This window comes from Scophthalmus maximus, chromosome 15 (assembly GCF_022379125.1).
Source record: "Scophthalmus maximus strain ysfricsl-2021 chromosome 15, ASM2237912v1, whole genome shotgun sequence".
NCBI lineage: Eukaryota > Metazoa > Chordata > Actinopteri > Pleuronectiformes > Scophthalmidae > Scophthalmus > Scophthalmus maximus.
This window is the reverse complement of record NC_061529.1, coordinates 11978574-11998114: the sequence shown is the minus strand read 5'-3', so window position 1 is coordinate 11998114 and position 19541 is coordinate 11978574. Positions and strand designations below refer to the sequence as shown.

Below are 19541 nucleotides of genomic sequence, written 5' to 3'. Positions count from 1 at the left end.
CACACACACACACACACACACACACACACACACACACACACACACACACACACACACACACACACACACACACACACACACACACACACACACACAATGGAGTTGGGGGGTGGGGATCAAAGACTCTCTAGCACATACCATGCTGATGGAGAGCAGATGCAGGGAGTGGGCTGCTTTGCTGAAGTTGCGCTGGCCTAGTGTCAAGTTAAGTCAAGTCGGTTATATTTATAAAGTGCAAAATCATAACAGAGGTTATGTCAGGGCACTTTTCAATCGAGATGGTACTCTTTATGATATTAACAGAGACCCAATTACTCCCAACATGAGCAAGCACTCGGCGACAGCGGCAAGGAGAAAAAAACTTATAATCAGGAAGGAAACCTCGAGCAGAACCAGGCTCAGGGTGGGAGCGGCCTGGAGCGTTGGGGTTAGAGACAGAGAGGAGGAGGTAGCGGAACATAACTCAATGCTTTACATATAGTTTTACATATATGTAAAGTAACAGTGATGGTCATGGCATTGCGAGTAGTAATAATAATGTAATAGCGTTAGTGCAAATCTATGTTTAGGATTCAAAGGTTATCAGGCAAGAAGCATGCAGAGTCGATGCTTCCTGCAACAAGTTAAATGAGACCAATAATGTGAGTAATGGTGACGTGCAAAAGACAAAGACGCTATTAACTTCCTCACTGCTCCCTTAGCAGACATGACACATCAGTCTTTCTTTGGAAGTCATGAGACTGCCAATAAGGCATGACTAAGTGTGACCTCATGCAGAGTTTTTGAGATCATGCAGTGAATTTAACTGCCTACAGCTTTTTGATTACATTCAGAGAGAATCACATTTAAACACAACTGTTAGGAATCAGCCACTTTGCATTGGGACTATGTACATATGGTGCAGCGGCCTCCTGCAGCAGGCTTTGAACGGCGCTTCCCCGTGTGACCCTAGTTAATGACAAATATGTTGAAGACGCAGGGCCACATGTTTCGCCGCGAGGTTACCATGAAGGCAAAAGCTAGATCTCCGATCAGCTGACTGTAGCATGACAGTGTGGGAGAATGTGAGGAATGTGCTGATCCCATGTTGCTCGGGCCCCTGACCTGAACCACCACCACCACCACCACCACCACCCTTCCCCCTCCAGCCAGCACAACAGTCCTGTTGTTTTACAGGCCTTTTTACATGCAAAAGAAGCAAAGGCTCAAGAGTCCTGATACACAAAGTCAAGTCAGTTTCAGTGACATAGAATCTGTATTTATTCTTTCAACATAATGGAAAGCTGGTGGTGGTTAAGATGAATTTATAAAAAATTAAAAGATAATCCCACAACACAAACATCCGTTCATCTTTGCCCATACATGTGTCCTAATGCTCTGGAAAGGCTTTACAATACATGTTCATACCTTTTCCACTGTTGAACAGTTTGATGTGATGTTTTCCAACATTACAACAAAAGGCATTAGTTGTCTTTGCTTAGATTTGGATGGTTTTTTGCTTCCAGTTTTCACTTCCTTTCACATCTTATTGATGAGAAATAGCCTGTCAAACCGTCTCACAGACGCAGAGAAAAGAGTCTGTTCATGATGATTATACAGCACGGTACCACCACGAGAAACTGGTCACACCCAAAATGCTCCATAATTAAGGCTGTACAGACTAATCTTCCCTACAGTCTGCAAAACACTTGACAATCATGTTTATACTGCACAGAGAAGTCAGATGAAAAAAATAAGTCAAGCTTAATATACCTGCCAGCAAAAGCAACATGAGCACAGGCACAGATATGAATCACATCAGTTTGAATCTTCACCTGAAGCTGTGTGCTGCCACACAGTGGTAGGGAGGGAGAGGTGCAGCGGAAGAAAAAAATATTTAACACCAGGACCCAGGACAGATTTATCAAGCATCCCTTTTTATTAACATCACCTGTTACAAAAAGAACAAATTCTTCAGTGTTAATGAACTTAGCAATAATATAGCAAGTGTTGATTACAGATGATATGGGTCGCTTATTCCTAGAGTAGTTGCAGTAAGATTAAAAAAAACCTCTACACTGTTGACCTGGACCTTCCACAGCCGGGGCCTCAGACTCCTGTCTCTCTGGAGCTGGAGTTTAGAGGTGACTGCAGTTTGTCTATGCATCTCCATAGTTACAGTCACGTAGTGACCTGTCTGATATGCTGAGACCCCAACTGATCTCCCTCTCCCACCCAATACTGAGCCAAGGTATGCACCTTGGCTCAGAGCGATGAATTCATGAATGCACGATGACGCACAAGTTGTGACAGTTTTCTGACCAGGAAACAGCATACATCAACAACAGTGTTTCAGCAGGTCCTAATGGTACACTTAAACAATACATATCTTTAAGTTAACAAAAAAAGGACTGAAAACCAAAGTTTGTTTAGTCAAGTTGGAAATCTGTATCACTGCCCTCTTAAGACAAAAAACAAAAACTACTGCAAGATTCAACAAAAGACTTCATTGAAAAACACAGGTGTTTTAAAGAGGAATGATTACCACGCAGTTTGAAATTATGCTGGATGTCGTCTTGAGTTTAGAATAAAAATTAACCGGCTATGGTGCTGAAGAAGAGGAATGTGGCGGGGTCGGAGTGGTGTGTTTTGGTACAGTGTTGGAATTGAACAGTGACCTCTGCCTGCTGCCTAACGGCCAACAGGGAGTCTGGGAGTGGTTCGCCAGGGCCTTGGCAAGAGTCAGTTAGAGGCTGCCGACGGTACCGGTGAGGTGAGGGGAAGTTTGGAGGGGGTGGTGGCTTGGTGTGACAGTATGGTGTAATGGTGGTAAGTGATGAGACCAAAGGTCAAAGGTGGTCTCTGTACTGCAGTCAGTGTGGCTGCATGGGGGGGGGGGGGGGGGGGGGGGGTCAATCCTCCTCTCCCTATACCTCGGGCAGATCTTTGTAAGCCTCCTGGAAGAAATCACACATGCACAATGTTCAGACTCCTCACTTAAGTGTGGAGATACAAGACTAAATATTATTACGTGGAAATAGGCGTTACCCCTTCCTGTCGCTTGGTGAGTTGCCGGCTGACCCCTTGTAGCAACTGCTGTAGTTCTCGGACCGTTTGGTTCAGTCCTGCAGTCACCTTCTCCTTTCTTTCCATCTCCTCCTGGCAGAAAAAGCATGGCAGGTTTAGAGCTCAATGTAACAACTACACACGCGGAGGCGTAAACCAACAACTGTTCGAACAACCCAAACCACCCCAGACTCTCACCCTCTGTGATGACGGACTGCTGTTCTCTATCAGGTCATCGGCATTGTCTGTCACGTTCGAGAGCTCCCCCTGGATCAGATCAAGCGACTGCTGGGCCTGTGCAAAGGAAAAAAAACGTTTTCACTTGTTAACAATGTGGCGTGGAGTTGAACCCGTGTGAGAAGTGTAGCGAAATATTAAATGATCCCTCTTACCTTATACAAATCACCAGCCACCCTTTGCCTCTCGTTCTCCTCGGCCGCCAGCTTGGACAGAGTCTCAGTGAGCTGAGTTTTCAGCTGGAATTAAAAAGAAACACTCAGCACAAGTACACAATAGCTTCCCAAGGACACTAGTGAATCTCATTTTTAATTCATCAATGCATGTAAACGTATTCAAAACTTTCAGCCAACACTGTCTACACTAAATTAATTGAGTTAAGTTCAAATGGGCAATATTTGCACTGATTTTTTTGCTTGTCCTACTTAGACCACAATCAAACCAAATTATCACTGTTGAGTGAGGGCATGTTGCTTCAGGTACTGGTCAGAAGATGAATCATGATCCAGGAAGTCCAGTTTGAGAATCACACTGTTGTGGGACATCACACAGCACAGGCGATACTTTTGAAACAAGATGTTACAAGCCTTGAAAGTTGTTGCTGCTGCTGCAGTCATTTTTTTCCAAGATTGCAAAATAAACAATATGATTAAGAATTACTCACTTTAAAAAGTAACCTGCTGGGAATTTACACTTTTGTGTATCCTATTGGCCAGAGCTTTCTTGCTGCATAACGCAGCATTAAATGTTTACATTACATATAAACATATTTTCTGTTGGCATGTTGGGCATTAATATTTTGGGTCAACATACGATAAAAACAGCTCCACTGTTAGCTGTGACACACTATTACATTATGGCAAGACAAAGACGAGGAGACAAAACAGACAGACTAGGTTTTGTAAGACAGCTGGAAGAAATAACAGGAGTGGAGTAGAATTCTAGCTGATGACAGACAAACAGAGCATTTTTTGTGCCTCAGCAGAAGAAGCAATGGTTGACTCGTAAGCCAGTGTGTTACACAGCAGTGAGGTGGTGTGCCAGTGCATAGAAGAGAGAAAAATTAGTGTTGTAAGTATCACCGAGTGTGAGGAGAGCCACCATTCATAACCTCCGATTTTTTTTGCTATTTCACAAGGTCACATTCTTGGCTCCTGCACCCAGTGACTCCATGTTTCCAAAGGTTATGGATGATGACGCATAGTTGCAGAAGACGGGAAAAAAAACACCATCCTCTGACAGGTCAGTGTAGAACCCACTGCCGAGTGACGTAAGGAAAGGTCTAAAATAAAAAAGGAGCTCTAGCTCTAGCGGGGGTGAGAGCGTCTCTTACCAAATTCAGCTCCTCATTCTGTCTGATAGCCTCTGTATATGAGCCATCAAGTTTGGTCTGCAATTCAGTCAACAGATCTTTGAGCTGAAATTAAGTTTGACATGATGCGTTTAATGGGAGTCTGTGGGCATCGGTCCAGGACAGAACTACTAGTAAACAGGCTATGTAGTGATACAAGCTGTTGAGGCCATGAGGCGTCTATTAAAAGTGGATCCTCACAGGATCCTGTTAAGTGTAAATGACCAAAGGCCATCAGTTAAGTAAGTCTGGTAAGTGTAATGCTAGAGCTCACTATGTCAAGCATGTGTTCCTTTAGTTTACCAATATTTAATGTATGTGTGTTGTGTCAATTGTCATATGCCCCAAATAAAATGTACAGGGATGTCACAGAAACATCAGTAGAAACGTGTGATTGAAGCACAACGCAGCTCATCCTTTATGCGACAGGAGGACGAATGCTGTTATAGGGCAACAGAAAGGTGAACAAGTTCAGTTTCTGCTCACCTCTCTGACCTCCGTCACATACGTGGCGCTCTCATGCTCCGCCCTCTCCAACTCGGACTCCAAATGCTGCTTTTCTCTTCTCAGCTTCAAAGCGGAGAAGAGGTTCAGATATACAGACAACAGTGACAAAAACACAATATAAAATGGAAGAGAAAAAAAAACTTAATGTCAGATGTGTGTTTCAAGAGGACAAACATTTTCCAACTCGGCTCCCTCAGCTATTCTCTCACTCTCCTGCTCCAGAGCTGTGACTTTCTGGCTCATCTATTAAAATAGAAAGAGGAAGAATTGATGCAATGAAAAAGAGCACATGCTGCAATCAGAGATTTTGGTATTCGACCAAATTACAAACCTCTCTGAGCTCTCCCTGTGCTACCTCCAGCTTCACCCTCCAGCGAGACTCCTCCTGCTCCACGCTGCTCTGGAGGCGCTGCAGGATGCCCTCCTGTGGATGCAGCAGGAATGACAGCTCAGTCTGGCAACAGATGCAGCACCACTGTTGCAACCAATGAATGTAAAACGAAAACCTCATCTCACCGTCTCTGCCAAAACCTTCTTGTACGTCTCACAGTCTTTCTGTAGGATCTTCTGTGTTTCTTCAGCTTCTTTCAGCTTGTCAGCCAGTCCCTAGTAAGACATAAGATTTTTATTGATACCCTCCGTTTACAAAAACGATCGACTTTATATTTCCACTTTATTTACCTCAGAGTCCCCTGATGCAGGGTTGGACTGTGCAGCGGGGTTTTCAGCTACTGCCTTCCCAAATTTGTGAAGCCACTCCTGATGGTTCTAGATGGAAGAAGAGATTAAAAGTGGAGAAAAAAAATCATAAGGCAGGAGAAGTGCAATAGTGTAAAGAAGCTTGTTGAAACACAATTTGGATGAGGTAAATATTTAGATATGATCCATACCTGTTCCGTGGGCAGAGGCACATGGGGCAGAAGTCTGTGCAGAATATCTCGACACTCGGCCTGAGCCGTTGCCAGTGCGGTCTGGTTCTCCTACAAAGTGATAGGAGGGGGCCAAAATGGAGTGAGAGAGAGAAAGAGATGTTAAACACTGACCTGATCACTTGAATGACAAGCTCCAGTGGTCGTTTGAGCAGAAATGACCACAACACTTCCGTCTTCCTCATTTGAATGTAAATAAATCCTGTTTTGAATCTGGGCATCAATCCGTCCATCAGGCTGCACCAATCAATGTCACAGGAATGATACATTTAGCATTTTAAAGCACAACTGTAGGGCACTGGTATAAACCCAGTTTTACTCCCACACCCAATTACCCACAGCGAACATCAGCATCTTTAAATAGGCCACACCTACGCCAAGTGTCTGCGACCTCAGATTCAGAGCATAATCGCACGCTCCCCCTTAACCACAAGTACATCAATCTGCTTTTCATGAGATTCTACAAAAGTACATTGAAACCCTTGAATAAATAAATGAAAGGCAGCTATCAGTCGTCCCACAATAGGCCGGCATCATGCACTGTCACTCGGAGGCCTGAAGGGAGAAGGTAATGCCAGACGCTAGCCAGCTGGCACTCCAACCACTATTCACATTAACACTCTGTCGCGAGGCGGCTCCGAGATGTGTGGTGAGTTGATTTCAACCATGCAGCATGCACTGACAGTACACAGCAGCTGCCAAGGAACACCCAGGCTCCGCTCAGAGAAGGTGATTTCTACTGTACTCGGATGGCAGAGGAGCAGCTGCTGTGCTGATGGTTCAGCATGTTCCCTAGCGTACGGGGGGGGGGGACGGCAAAAATATACACACGTCGGTGCAACTGTTAATAGAAGAGCTATCTGGTAGCTCGCTCTACACGAAGGGACCTGCACGTAGATTGATACATACTGTAGATTTTGTTTTATATGCAATTACATTTGGAGCAAAAGACGTTTCAGTTGTGAATACAGAGCATTGAGAAACATATGGACACTGTTGCATTTCCAAATAAGTTTTAAATCCTTTTAAAAGAAACTAATGTTAACTTGCATTGAGATCAAAGTGAATTTAACAGAGGTTCATTGGCCAACAGTAAATGACACAATGGATGTCAAAAAAGTAGAATGGGGAAATCATGCTAGAAATGAGTCACATGACAGACAAGAGACAGGAAATTGTGAAAATGATTAACCGTGAATCTCAATCTAACGATATCTAATGAAATGATTTCAAGGTCACTGCACACTCATTTCCTACCCATCAGCCTGAGTTTTGGGCAACATCTTTTATATTTCAAAGCTTTTTTTTTTTTAAGGGGGAGTGACAGTTCATCATCTCACTACACAGCCAATTGAGAACTTGAGGCTAAAAGAACAAACGGGGCGAGAGTGAGGTAAATGAGCATGCAGCTCTGTTATGGATGATGGTTGTAAATAAATCTCACTTATGGAAAAAAAAAAAAACAGCATTTTGGGGGAGGATGCATCAGATTGGCACTAGAGTGAAGCAGACTGAGGGGGGGTGTCGAACCTTGACAGCTTTGCTGAGTTTCCCTTGAAGCATGGACTCGGTGGCTGACAGAGCTTCCATTGCACTCCAGTTTTTCTCCCGGAGCTCCTGTTTTGGTTAGTTCCAGAGAGATACTACTTTCAGTTCAGCCTCGGGGGGGAAACGCATTCAGTGACCCTTAAATACAGACTGGTAGAATGACAGTGCAAAACCCAATGCATTTCTCAGAAAATGGCTAGACGCTGCTCCATACTCCAACCACTAAAAATAAGTATGAGCAAATCACATCGAGACTCGCTGTCTCGCACCTCATGCACAGTACGCAAGTTATGTATAGTAACACGTTCTGTGAGAACTCTCTATTCAAATTAAGGCAATGCTGTCAACATAAATATGCTTTTGGAATCAAATATGCCTCCATAAAAAAATAAAAGGTTGGCAAGTTTCTAATGCTCTGAATCACCCACATGCACGGACAAGCTTGCTGAAACAGTCATGGCCGATGGCAAGCATAACAAGAGTAGGCTGGAAGCCCTGTTATGCAACACTCGGCTTTACACAATCCAAATCAAAATAGACATCTGTACTGATGTGTAAAATCGCGTTGCAAACACAACCTTACCGAGAGAGATCTTTCTATTTTTGTTTTAAAATATCAGTTTAAAAAGGGACAAAAAGCAAAGCAAGTGACACTAAGTGGCAGAGGACAAGAGGGAGTATGGTTGTAATGGCAGTGTGTTGGGGTATCACACAAGTGAGGGTTGAAGTCTCTCTGGGGCAACACCAGAGCAGTGACTGGTACTAGAGAAGAAAACCTACGTTATTCTTCTTCCTATGAAGCTCCAGGGAGTCGCTCAGCTCAGCCACCTCACCCCGTAGATCAGACACCTGCTTCTCCTTCTCTGACAACCTGATAGACAACATAACGACTTAAGTTTGTAATATAGGTGTAATTGTGTAAAGTTATGAGGAGACTAGCCAAGCTACTCACGCTGTAAGAAGCTCTGGGTTTGGTACTGCTGTGTGTGACTGCTATTTGGGGACAGGAAAAGAAACAACAATTAAATCTTAGGACAGCATGAGATCAATTTAAACATGTTTAAACTGTTCTTTGATTGTAAGAAAGTTTTGATGACTTAATGGTGCAAATCATATGCCACATATGATCCTTATGCTATTCTCTTTCTTATTATGCAAATATTGGAAAGAAGTGTTGTTGAAACACAACATCTCATTTACAGCATCCATGTTTTTTCCACATTCCAACTTCAAAGCACACAAACACACCAAAGTCAGAAAAAAGACTTCACTGGTTGGGAAATGGAAACTACAGAGTGAATGCACAATCACTCTGTAAAGGTTTTATTATAACAAGGAAAGTCTTCTTGAATCAAATCCTTTAATGTGTCAGACTTGAACTTTGAACAGAACAGTTTTTATGAAACCCTTCCTCACCTGCTCCATCTTCTCGCTCATCTCCTGAGTCCGTGCCTCCAGCTCAGCCTGCAGCATCTGGATCTGCTGGTCCTTCGCCGCCAGGCTGTGGGTCAGATATGCTCAACATAAGTCCGATTTGTAAGGGCTACGCTGGAGGGCTGCAAGGTGATCTGAGGGGTTAACTCACTCAGCCTGGAGTTCTTGGAGGTGAGGACCAGAACTGGTCGCCTCTTCCTGCATCTCCTTCTGTCTCAGCTGCTCTGTATCTGCCTGCAGGGCAGCCAACTGCTGCTCCAAAGACTGCGAGACCAAAAACGCTTCAGCCAAAAGTTCAAAACAACACAAAGAACAGTATTTCTGGTCTCCTGAAATACTTACACCTTGTATTTCTTTGATAACAGAAAAGCACACACCTCAACTGCCTTGTCTCTGGCAGAGATGCCGTCTTGTAATGCATGTAGACTCTTCTCCATTGATTTTAGCTTCACATCTTTCTCTTGGATCCTTCAAATTACAGTGAGACAGAGGTTCATTATAAAGAACTGTTTAAAAGTCACATAGAATCTGCTGATGTCTACATATATAATGATATCAAAAACAAGAGCACATTTAACCATCTGCAGTCGCTGATGCCAGAAGATATCTCATGTTAAAACAATTACTATCATGAGTGTGTCTAAGGAGTGATCGCAGTGCCAAGAGGAATTAGTTTTGATATGCTTATGGTGCAGCAGGTAGCAACCTTTAGTTTTCAAAACATGCAGTTATGACTTGCAACAGCTCAGCTGGTTGGCTGCGAGATTCTCAAGATTAGATTGAGATATTTTTTACACATCTGTCTGTCTGTGTGTTATGGACACCATGAGTGAACTTTATCACGATCTGCTGTTTCCAGACATACGTCTGCAGAATTGCGTTCGGACATTCTCCGGAGTTCGCCGTTCACAGGTGACCAACGCAGCAGGAGATTGTCGGATGCGTTCACTATAGCACGAACATTTTCGGAACACTGTGTGGTAGCGGGAAAAGTCCCGGACAATGCCCGGAGTAACATTTGGAAACATTCAGCGCCTCTTGAGAAGTTAAGTGCATGACTGAGGGCAGCTCAAGTCACATGGGTACATAAACACAGGTCAACTTAATTGATCTTACTTGCTCTGGAGTTCCTCCACTATTGACTCTGATGATGCCTGTGATTCAGGGGGGAAAAAGTAAAACAGATGAACATATAATAAAAGGTGCAAATCTATTTTAATGGGGATTTTAGATCAACTCACCTGTTCTGCCGTCTTTCTCATAAAGCCCTCGATTCCTTGTTTTAGAGCCTCATTCTCTTCTCTTACAACCTACATCATGGAAATAGTGACAAACACGTCTGCCAGTTAAGGATGGTGATAACAGGACAGAGTCATTTGAGGATGCTGATGTGAGTCATATGCAGATCTGCATGTGAGGCAGCATGTTTTTAAAAAAAATAAATGTTACAGTTTGCTGTCCTTTTATCAACCCAAAGAAAACAGTCACCTTGAGCTCTTCCTCCTTGTTCGCCACCTCAATCAACCCCTTCTCCAGCAGGCCCTCTACGGTTTTCATGTTCTCCTCCTTTTCCCGGACACTGGGTAGAATGCAATGTGCGACAGAAGGTCATCACTATCTTAATGAACAGCGAGTAACAAGCCTAACCAGTTGGTGTGCTAAAAACATGTTCCAGTTTTCACACGCACCTCTTCTGGAACTGGTCCAAAGCCATCTGGGAAGCAGTCTGCACAAGGACAGTGAAAGGCAGGAAGAAAGAGAGGGTGTGTCAAAAGGAAGAACATGAGGTCATAAAAGTTTTGGGAAAAAATGTCAAGGTACACAGCGAACCTGATCAGAAATCTGTGCCTGCAGATTCTGAACCTCTGCTTTCAGTGACATGTTCTCATTGTGCAAGGCCTGCGGAAGAGAGAGAGAGACAGGGGATCAATATTTATTATGCCAAGAAAACCCAGGATATGAAGGTTTGAACAACGAGACAGCACACATAATTCTGTCTTACATTTATAAAACCCATTAAATAATTCATATCGCGTTGGCAGCAAATGTGCACCAACTCTCTCTGGCAGGGCAGAGGACGTGGTTTTCAATCCATATTCCTGCTCAGCACATTGACGAACATGTTTACCAAATTCCTGCTGACTAATGAACCGATGCAATGTTAGTACAAGAAGCTCTGTGACTCTAACCTGCATGTTCGTTTCTCTACCAGCCCCACTGCTCCTCTCGGCATTTAGAGAATCCTCCAGACTCTTCCTCTGCAACTCCTTTTCAGCAAGTCTGGACAGAGCAGGGGAAGAGTCAGCAGAAAACAAGAAGGAAAAAAATATAGCACAGAAGTATCACTTTAAATGCAATCACTATATCTGACTAGGGAACACTTTTTTTTCCTTACAGCTTCTGTAGCTCCTCAATGTGGGAGACGTGGGTAACCTGCATGCGAGGACAAGAGATCTCATTAGCCTACACACAGATATGCAGGTGGATTAGTCTGACTAAACATAGGTAAAGGAGGTTGACCCATATACCTGTGTAGAGATCTGGACTTGCAGATTCTCATTCTGGACCTGCATTGTCTCATTCTGGACCTGAAGACCTTTGTTTTCATTCATAAGTTCCTGTTAAAGACAGAGGTCGTTAGCGAATACAAGAAGTGAGTGTTGCTCTGCCTACTGATACAGAATCAAAACTTCAGAGGACTGAAATGCATTTTAAGCTTCATTTGATATAGTTCAGCTTGATTAAATACAGTGAACAAAGAAAAATGTAAAATAAACTGAACTGGTAATGGATCATTTTGACGCTGGTGCTGTTTTGGTGACTCACCTGAACCTGGACCTGCAGCGAGTTGTCGGGCATGCTGTGCTGGGACATCTCCATAAGCTCCATCACCCTCTGCTCTAGCCGCTCCTTGGACACCATGGCTTCGGTCAGGCTGCCGTGAAGGGTCTGGATCTCCTTGTTCTTGTTGTTCATCTCCGTCTCCACCGAGAGCAGCTGGCTGTGGAGCTCTGAACACATGCACCACACAGGGACGTGGAGAGGCTGAATGAAACCTGACCTTTCACTCAATTTTTTTGGGAAGAATTCTCAAGAAAACACTGTGATGTGATCTTATGTCGTAGCACCTTGCTTAGAGGCCTGAAGATTCTCTCTCTCTGCATTGACATTGTGAAGGAAGTTCTGCAGTTCCTCCCAGCGCCGCTTAGCATCTTGCAGTTGAGCCTTTAGAGTGAGAGATTTATGGAAAATAATTAAAAAAATTTCAAACATTACCCTAGCACATAAGTGCCCAAATGTTTTTAGCACAGTTAGCTTGAAGGGAATTGAATCCCTGATACTGGTGGTGTTAGATACAAAACTGGACTAATAGATAACATCCTTCCAATTTCAACAAAACTAAGAATCTTTTGTCATTTTTTCCCTCAAAGATTCAAACTGAGCTCAGATTGTCTCACTAAATTAAAAGATATTCTTGGGTTTTTTTACTTTTGGCATTCCTCACTGTGTCTTTGACGAGACTCGCCTGTGTCGAGCTAGCAACTAAGATTTCCATCTTTGATCGTGGTCAATGAAAAGGCAGGAAGGCCTGAGCTGGGTGTCTAGCAGGAAAGGGTTGTTTATACACAGCACAAAGCCTCAAACATTCCTGCTTCCAAAGCCAACACAATCCTCACAGCCAGGGCTCCATTTCCCACAACCCTCCCCAGGATTTCCACTACGCCCTCTTCCCATTTCCCTGGTAACACTGGCACTCCCGCCAACCAGATTTAAAGCCGTGCGATATGCCCAGGTTTTGAACAGCGGCGTTCGTTTTCGTCTCAGCTGGGGAAACCGAAGCAGGGGCTAAATAAACACATTGTACATCTGGATTAGCGTACCTCCAGCTGGGACACATTCTGCTTGTAGCTGACCTCCAGTGACTTCCTCTGGTGCTCCTCCTGCTGCAGCTTGCTGTTGTTGTCTGACAGCTCTTTCATCAGACCGGCGTACTCGGAACGTAGCTTGTTCAGCTCTGCTGAATTCCTATCAAACCACACACATACAAACAAATGACTGTTGTGAAACGGTTGATGGGGCTCTATCGAGAGACCTTGATGAATTGAATAATAAATAGTTGTTACAGGGCACAGTGTAACTGTAGATGGATCTATAATGTTACAATAGGAAGTCTGAGATAATAATAAAAAAAGACAATGTGCTGAAATTGTAATATGAATTGAATCACACAGAATAACCAGCACATTCTTTTCTACTGTAGAGACACTGACTTGCTCTCCATCAGGTTGGTGGCGGAGCTGACCGCGTCCCTCAGGATGCCGTTCTCCTGCTGCAGTCGAGTGATCTGGCTTTCCAGCTGCTCCCTCACCTGCTGGAACTACACATGCAATAGGATTCAGTGTTGAGAACAGTATGGGTTCCTTCACATTTTCTATCATGACTGAATAAAACTCAATGCCAAGCTCTCACCTTTATCTGCATGGTCTGGAGCTCCTGGTAGCTGCCCTGTGCCTTGGCCTGCATGCCCCCCAGTTCTTTCTCCATGGTTGCACGCTGCTCCCTCATCACGGCCTCCACCCGTCCTGTCTTTTGCTTCTCCACCTGAAGCTCCTGCAGCACAAGGCAAAAAGGCGTGTAAAGCATATCGCTGTAAGCAAGGGAATGATTCCTAGGGTATGAAGAATAAGCTGGAAATAACTCATGAATCATATTGTGCATTTCATCGGGCAGAACATTGGAATCTAGACCTGGCTGAGCTGTTTCACTTTGTCCTTGGCAATGGAGGCCTCCTCCTGAAGAGTTGTCAGGAGTCGTTCTCTCTCCTGGGCAGCTGGGTCGGGCCTGGCTGCAGACTGGTGGCGAGAGACATAAAACATAAAAGCGGGCATAGTACAATCACCAGGTCTCATGCCAAATACAAATAAGGCCACTTGTCATCAAATTCAAATGAATCACTTATTAATCTCTCACTTTGTGCCAGGCGTCTAAGGCGTTAGGACTCTTCTCTCGGAGGAGGGCCATCACACTGACGGCCTCGGCTTCTGATAGCGCCAGGCTGGACAGACCAGACAGCAGTTCCTTCAGCTTCATGTCTGCGTTCTCTGTTAAAAACACACAACACGGGGCGTCGGTTAGCTCAGTGAGTAGCACCGGCGCCCCACCGGAGGCTGGAGTCCTCCTGGGTTGGCCATGGATTCGACTCCGACCCTGGCCATTTGTTGAATGTCCTCCCAACTCTCTCCCCCTTTCCTGTAATTACTGTCCACTATCAATAAAGTATAAAAGTGCCCCAAAAAACATCTTTAAAAAAAACAACACACAACACAAGAGACGGTTAAGAAGATTATCAAGTGGCTGAACAGTACAAAACAACAACAAATAATTATTTTCCTCTCTTACCTTTGTCAGTCTCATTCTTCTGTTTCTTGCCAGACCCTTTGGATGGTACATCGTCGTTTTGGGCAGACTGGTGGTTGGAAGAAGCTGCCGAGTCAGCCACAACATGGGCGTCATCTACTGGATTTGAGTAGAACAGGTTGATTAAAATTCGATTATCACACACTGATATCTTAAAGAAATTGAGAGTGTATAAACAACTGTATCGTCACTAACTGTGCTCTGTCTTTTGCCTCTTGGCAGAGTTCTTCTTCTTGCCAGCGGTGACACTCGGGGCAGCACCATCCAGAACTCTGGTTTCAGCTACAGTGGGAGCGTCCTTCTTGACTGGTGCAGGAGCCTGCTCTGCTTTAACCTCTGACTGCTGGTCGTCCACTGGAAAAAGGGACAAGCAAGTTGAGAGGACTGTCAGTGTCAGGTAGTCTACCCCAGCACCTCACTGACTTTAGACTACTGTTTACTACTCACCAGGCTCGGCCTTTTGCTTCTTCTTCTCCTTCTTCTTCCCAGAGATCTGGGGCGGTGTTTGAGCCTGAACAGGAGCCTGAGTAGCTTGGACCTGGATCTGAACCTCGAGTTGGGGAGAAGGTGGGTTGGACTGTTTGCTCGCAGCCAGAGGTTGCTCTACCTTGCGGCTGACCACCTTGGAGCCATTCACTTCCGGCCCCTCGGAGGGGGAAGCTGTAGCTGCAGCACTGGCAGCGGCGGCGGCAACAGCTGCTGCTGCAGCCCTGGCAGCCTTTTTCTCCTTCTTCTTCCTCTCCCTCAGACCGGCAGGAGGCTCACTTGACACCGCAACAGGCACATGAGGAGTAGGTGTTGGTGGAGCAGGATCTGGCGTAGCCACAGGTGCCGGCTCCTCCTCTACCTCCAGAGTGGAACTGTTGACCCCATCAGCAACATCAAAGTCCCGCATTTCCTCTTCAGACTCTCCTCCACCACTACCCCCGCTGCCTCCCCCGCTGGTGCTTTCCTTCTTCTTGCTCTTCTTCTTTTCATTCTTCTTACGGGTGTCTGGCTTGGATGGTGGCAGCTTGAGGTCACGTTTCTGCCTGGCCAGCACCTCGTCATAGGAGGTTTCCTTCATGAAGAGCCAGAAGAAGAGGAACATGAGGGCGATGACCAGAGAAGGGGCCAGGATGAGCAGGTACTGAGAGTCATAGATATCCAGCGCCATTCTAGAAAAAAGGAGACAAGACACCAAGAAAAAAATAAGAGGACGGTCAGCACACAGTCAATAACAGTTATTCCACATCATGATATGCATCTGCCAATATTTTACACTAATTGTGGGTTTGACATTTCTATCAGCAAAAAACATGAAGCTGTGATTTCAGCTTGCTGCTCATATCGATCCAAAAGAAATCCTGCTGTACTTGGCCTTGGCTCCTGAGAGAATATTACTTGCAGATCAACCATATCTACTAGCCTTGGCTAGTCAACAACTTGTAATCTGGTGAAAGTATGAAATATCAGGAGTGGATGTTTTTGTACGTCTATATTGCGCAGAGAACTGACACCCTGTCTTCTCCTGGTGATGTGATATGATCCACTTAGGCAACACTACCCCCTGCTACACAGCTTACTATCCTCTTTACCTTTATATTGGTTCACAGAGAAAAAAGGCGTGTCTTGACACGTGGCTTGTAAGAGCCAGGCAAAAAAGATATTCAAGATAACAAAAGCCATTTACTTCACTCACTGTATCGTAAAGGGTACAAAATAGGTCAATGACATCAGAGACACAACTAGGCTAAGAAGGACATGGCTCACAACCTCATTTTGTCACTTCCCTTCCCAAGCCCCCACAAGGGCGACTTGGCGGTGTTCTAAACTCACATTAGGATGAATTTGCAAAAGGCAAAAATACACCCACATGATAGTGTCACCCGCTGAAGTCTGATGCAGCTGCAGTTTGGCCCCTGCCTGCCTCAAGCCACGGGAGAAGAGGTTCGTCTTCCCGCGTAGGCAAAGTTTACAGAGTCAAAAGGTCCTGAGATTTCACCAGTTTAGCATCTGCCAAAGATATTCTTAGGCACGGTGCGTTGTCCTCTCAAGGCATCAACAGGCATTGCTACAGAGTGAGAATGAACTAGGAGAGGATCAATGCAGATAGAGGCAGTGATCATTTAAGACAGCATGTTTTTTTAGCTAAAAAACAAAACAACTGTAAGCATAAGTAGTATCCAATGATTTACCATATTGAGCAGTTTCTCAGCTCAGCAATTTTATTTATCGACCAAACAGTGCCAAAAACGTCGCCAAAAAAATAAAAATATCACATTTCTAAAGCAGCTGTCAGATTATGTATGGAGCTTGCACTTTTTTTCCTCTTTTATGTTTGAACATTATTCAACATGATTACACACTGGAGTGCATGATGTACAGAGGTGGTTCTGCAATGGCAGAGGCAGAATCGAAGGTAGTGCACGTGGGGAAATGTCTCTCGCACATAGAACTCACTTGTGCATATGTGAGCCTTGGGTGACGACAGCAGCATTGTGTTGTCAACAATACAGAACTGCAGCTACAGTGACACGCCTGATGTGCTACGCAATCCCATCCTGTAGCCAAGAAAACGTGCCAGTGGCACAGGAGTCACTGTCGTAGAGCAGACCTCTTTAGTGATTTGGATTAAGGAGATTACCCATGATAATACATTTAAGAATAACTTTCCACTGCAGGGCTTCCTGAGGACTGACAGGCTTAGGCTATAGTATAATGTTGACTCTGTTTCACTCCCACCTTGAGAAAAAAAACTGTCATTGCATCTTCCTTAACACACAGAGAAATGTACCAAGCTGGTTATCATATGTTCAATATTTTACCATCTTATATATTTTACCATCTTATAGTGTTTCCTCTGAGTAAACTAAAAGAATCCTCTAATCTGTGACCTCAATAAAAGCTGTGTCATTCACACTATACAGCCAAACGTTAGTACATAAATCGCAAACTAAGGCAAACAAGCAGCATGAAAAGACCAAATCAGTTTCCTTGATCGTCTAAAACCTGCATATAATCTAGCTAGGCCACTTGGAAACTTTTAGAAAATAGGATCAACGAGACACAGTGGCTATAGAACAGTATGTACTATATTCACGCCATGGATAGATTGAGTAAGAAGGATTTAAATTGCTTTCTTTCTGTGGCTACCAAACCAGGAAATGTCTTTCTTATGTTACATTCACTGTATGTTCCAGGAAACCCATGACAGACCAACTGAAGCTGTGGCATAACTCCTAAAGCAACATGGCCTCAGGGCATATAAAGTATGGGTGGAGTAAAGTAAAAATGTGACGCCTGCTTGCTTGCTTTCTTTCGTTCTGCCCCAGTCCTCGAGTGAAAGGTACGTGAGTTTCCTTGTGCAGCCTGAACCTTGTCCCGTGGCATCAGAATGAGCCCAGAGGACAAAGCACTCTCGGGCTGTTGGCTCCCGGGAATCTCGGCACTTGGCTGGACGGGCCCCCTGATTTGGCAGGCGTGGACACAGAGGGAACTCCTGATGATTATCAGACCCAAAAGGCAGCACAGTCAGTACTTGGGAAAACTAGGTCATGACACAACCTTGCATGTCAAAGGATAATATTTGTCTATCACCAAGTGTACATCTGCGCTTGTGATGCCTCCTGACTGAGAGCCCATCCACCTAAACCTCTACCCATTGGACGGGATCAGCTGAAATGCTCTACTCCTCCTGGTGAGACTGTAACCAGGAAACCAGAGAGCTTCACTCAAACAGTGACTCGAGTAAAACAAAGACACCAGAGAGGAGAGCTCATCTACACATGAACCTGAACAAAGCACAGAGGAGAGGAGATCGGTATGTGCCGCGTTTCTGGGAGTGTTGCCGACGCGACACCGGGGTGATTGTCCACGGGTCCAACCCGCCTGAGGACTACATGTCCCAGCAGGTCTGGGTCGTGTCAAACCTTCGGCCTACTCCTGAACTGAACTACAGACACGCACTGGCAGCTGCTCCTGGTCGTAGACACCGCCTGGAACCACAGGGGAGATGATCTGATCGTCCACGCTCGGTCGCCCCTGCATCAAACGTTCTGACCAAAAGAAACCCGGAAGCGAAGGTAGAAACACATTCGCTCGCTCATCCCACATGACCAGAGGTGTGTGTGTGTGTGTGTGTGTGTGTGTGTGTGTGTGTGTGTGTGTGTGTGTGTGACAGCGGGGGCTTAACGTCGTCGTGGAAGTGTGTGTACAAGTAGTTCATGTGGTCGTTGGGAGCAGGCGTCCAGTTCGCGTCTCCTGTGGAGCCGCAGCTCAGCAGTATGAATGAGCTAGCTAGCACAGACGCTAGCCACGTAACGTGGAGCGGCCGATCCAAGTGTTCGTACAGAGGAAGTGTTCGTTGACAGAAGTGGCCGTGTGACACAGGGACGCCCGAGTTCGGTTCTCCTTCGCCAGCTCGCGGCGCGACCGGAGGCGTGGACGTCGAGCCCCCCCGCGGGCCTCGTCCTGACCCAGCCCCCCTCTCTCCTGAAATGTCTGACCCGTTGTGCTGCTCCGTTCTTCCGTGTGCGTCCTGAGGGCCGTTCCCAGGCCCGGGTTAAGAGCTTAGCCACGCCACGAGCTGGGCGCGGGGCGCTTTAACGAGAGGGGACGAAGACAAACAACATGGTGCCGGTGAAAACACCCGCGTCTCGCAACGTACCTGTAGCTTCAGTTCGCCGTTGCCGTGGCCAGAGGTGAAGTGTCGTCGCAGTGCGTGGACTCCGGCTGCCTCCTGACTTCCCGGCAGCTCAGGCTCGCGTTCTTCTCCTGCGCTATCCGTCACAGTATCTGCTGTTTCTGGTTCGCGGGGGCGGGTCATCGTCAGACTGCAAGGGCGCGCTCGTTTCGTAGCGCCGCGTACACCGAGCGGAGCCGTCTGATAACATGACGTACACCCCCGCCTTTTCGAGACGCCCCCGGTTCGAAATCTAAAAAAAATAATAGACGAAGGCATTCAGGGGAGTGGTCATTGCGTTTCCAAAAGTCGGTAAACATGTGTGTACTGAAGCTCGAACGTTTCTTCAGGCACTTCCATGTATCTACTGATTTTGTTATTATCTTCTCTGGTATCAGGGTTTTTTCTT

General features: G+C 45.4%; 1 protein-coding gene across 6 annotated transcripts; it reads right to left on the bottom strand.

Moving 5' to 3' along the window:
• Positions 1 to 1895: 1895 nt before the first annotated feature.
• Positions 1896 to 19275, bottom strand: ktn1 (kinectin 1). Of its 6 annotated transcripts, none has more exons than XM_035609401.2 (36): positions 19118 to 19275; positions 14917 to 15626; positions 14665 to 14823; positions 14452 to 14568; positions 14023 to 14153; positions 13800 to 13904; positions 13522 to 13662; positions 13323 to 13429; positions 12933 to 13077; positions 12180 to 12276; positions 11878 to 12062; positions 11580 to 11669; positions 11447 to 11484; positions 11241 to 11331; positions 10882 to 10950; positions 10740 to 10777; positions 10540 to 10630; positions 10293 to 10361; positions 10168 to 10205; positions 9429 to 9519; positions 9203 to 9315; positions 9034 to 9118; positions 8570 to 8610; positions 8398 to 8488; positions 7600 to 7686; positions 6031 to 6120; positions 5822 to 5908; positions 5657 to 5746; positions 5472 to 5564; positions 5315 to 5383; positions 5120 to 5203; positions 4616 to 4699; positions 3438 to 3521; positions 3244 to 3339; positions 3028 to 3138; positions 1896 to 2936 (listed from the first exon to the last, which is right to left on the bottom strand). In XM_035609401.2, the coding sequence occupies exons 2-36, from the start codon at positions 15623 to 15625 to the stop codon at positions 2907 to 2909; spliced, it is 3846 nt and encodes a 1281-aa protein (XP_035465294.2). In that variant the 5' UTR covers position 15626; positions 19118 to 19275; the 3' UTR covers positions 1896 to 2906. The 6 variants fall into 6 exon arrangements, with proteins under 6 accessions (XP_035465294.2, XP_035465297.2, XP_035465296.2 ...); XM_035609404.2 differs by having other exon boundaries at positions 5657 to 5731; XM_035609403.2 differs by having other exon boundaries at positions 8570 to 8607.
• Between the last annotated feature and the right edge of the window lie 266 nt (positions 19276 to 19541).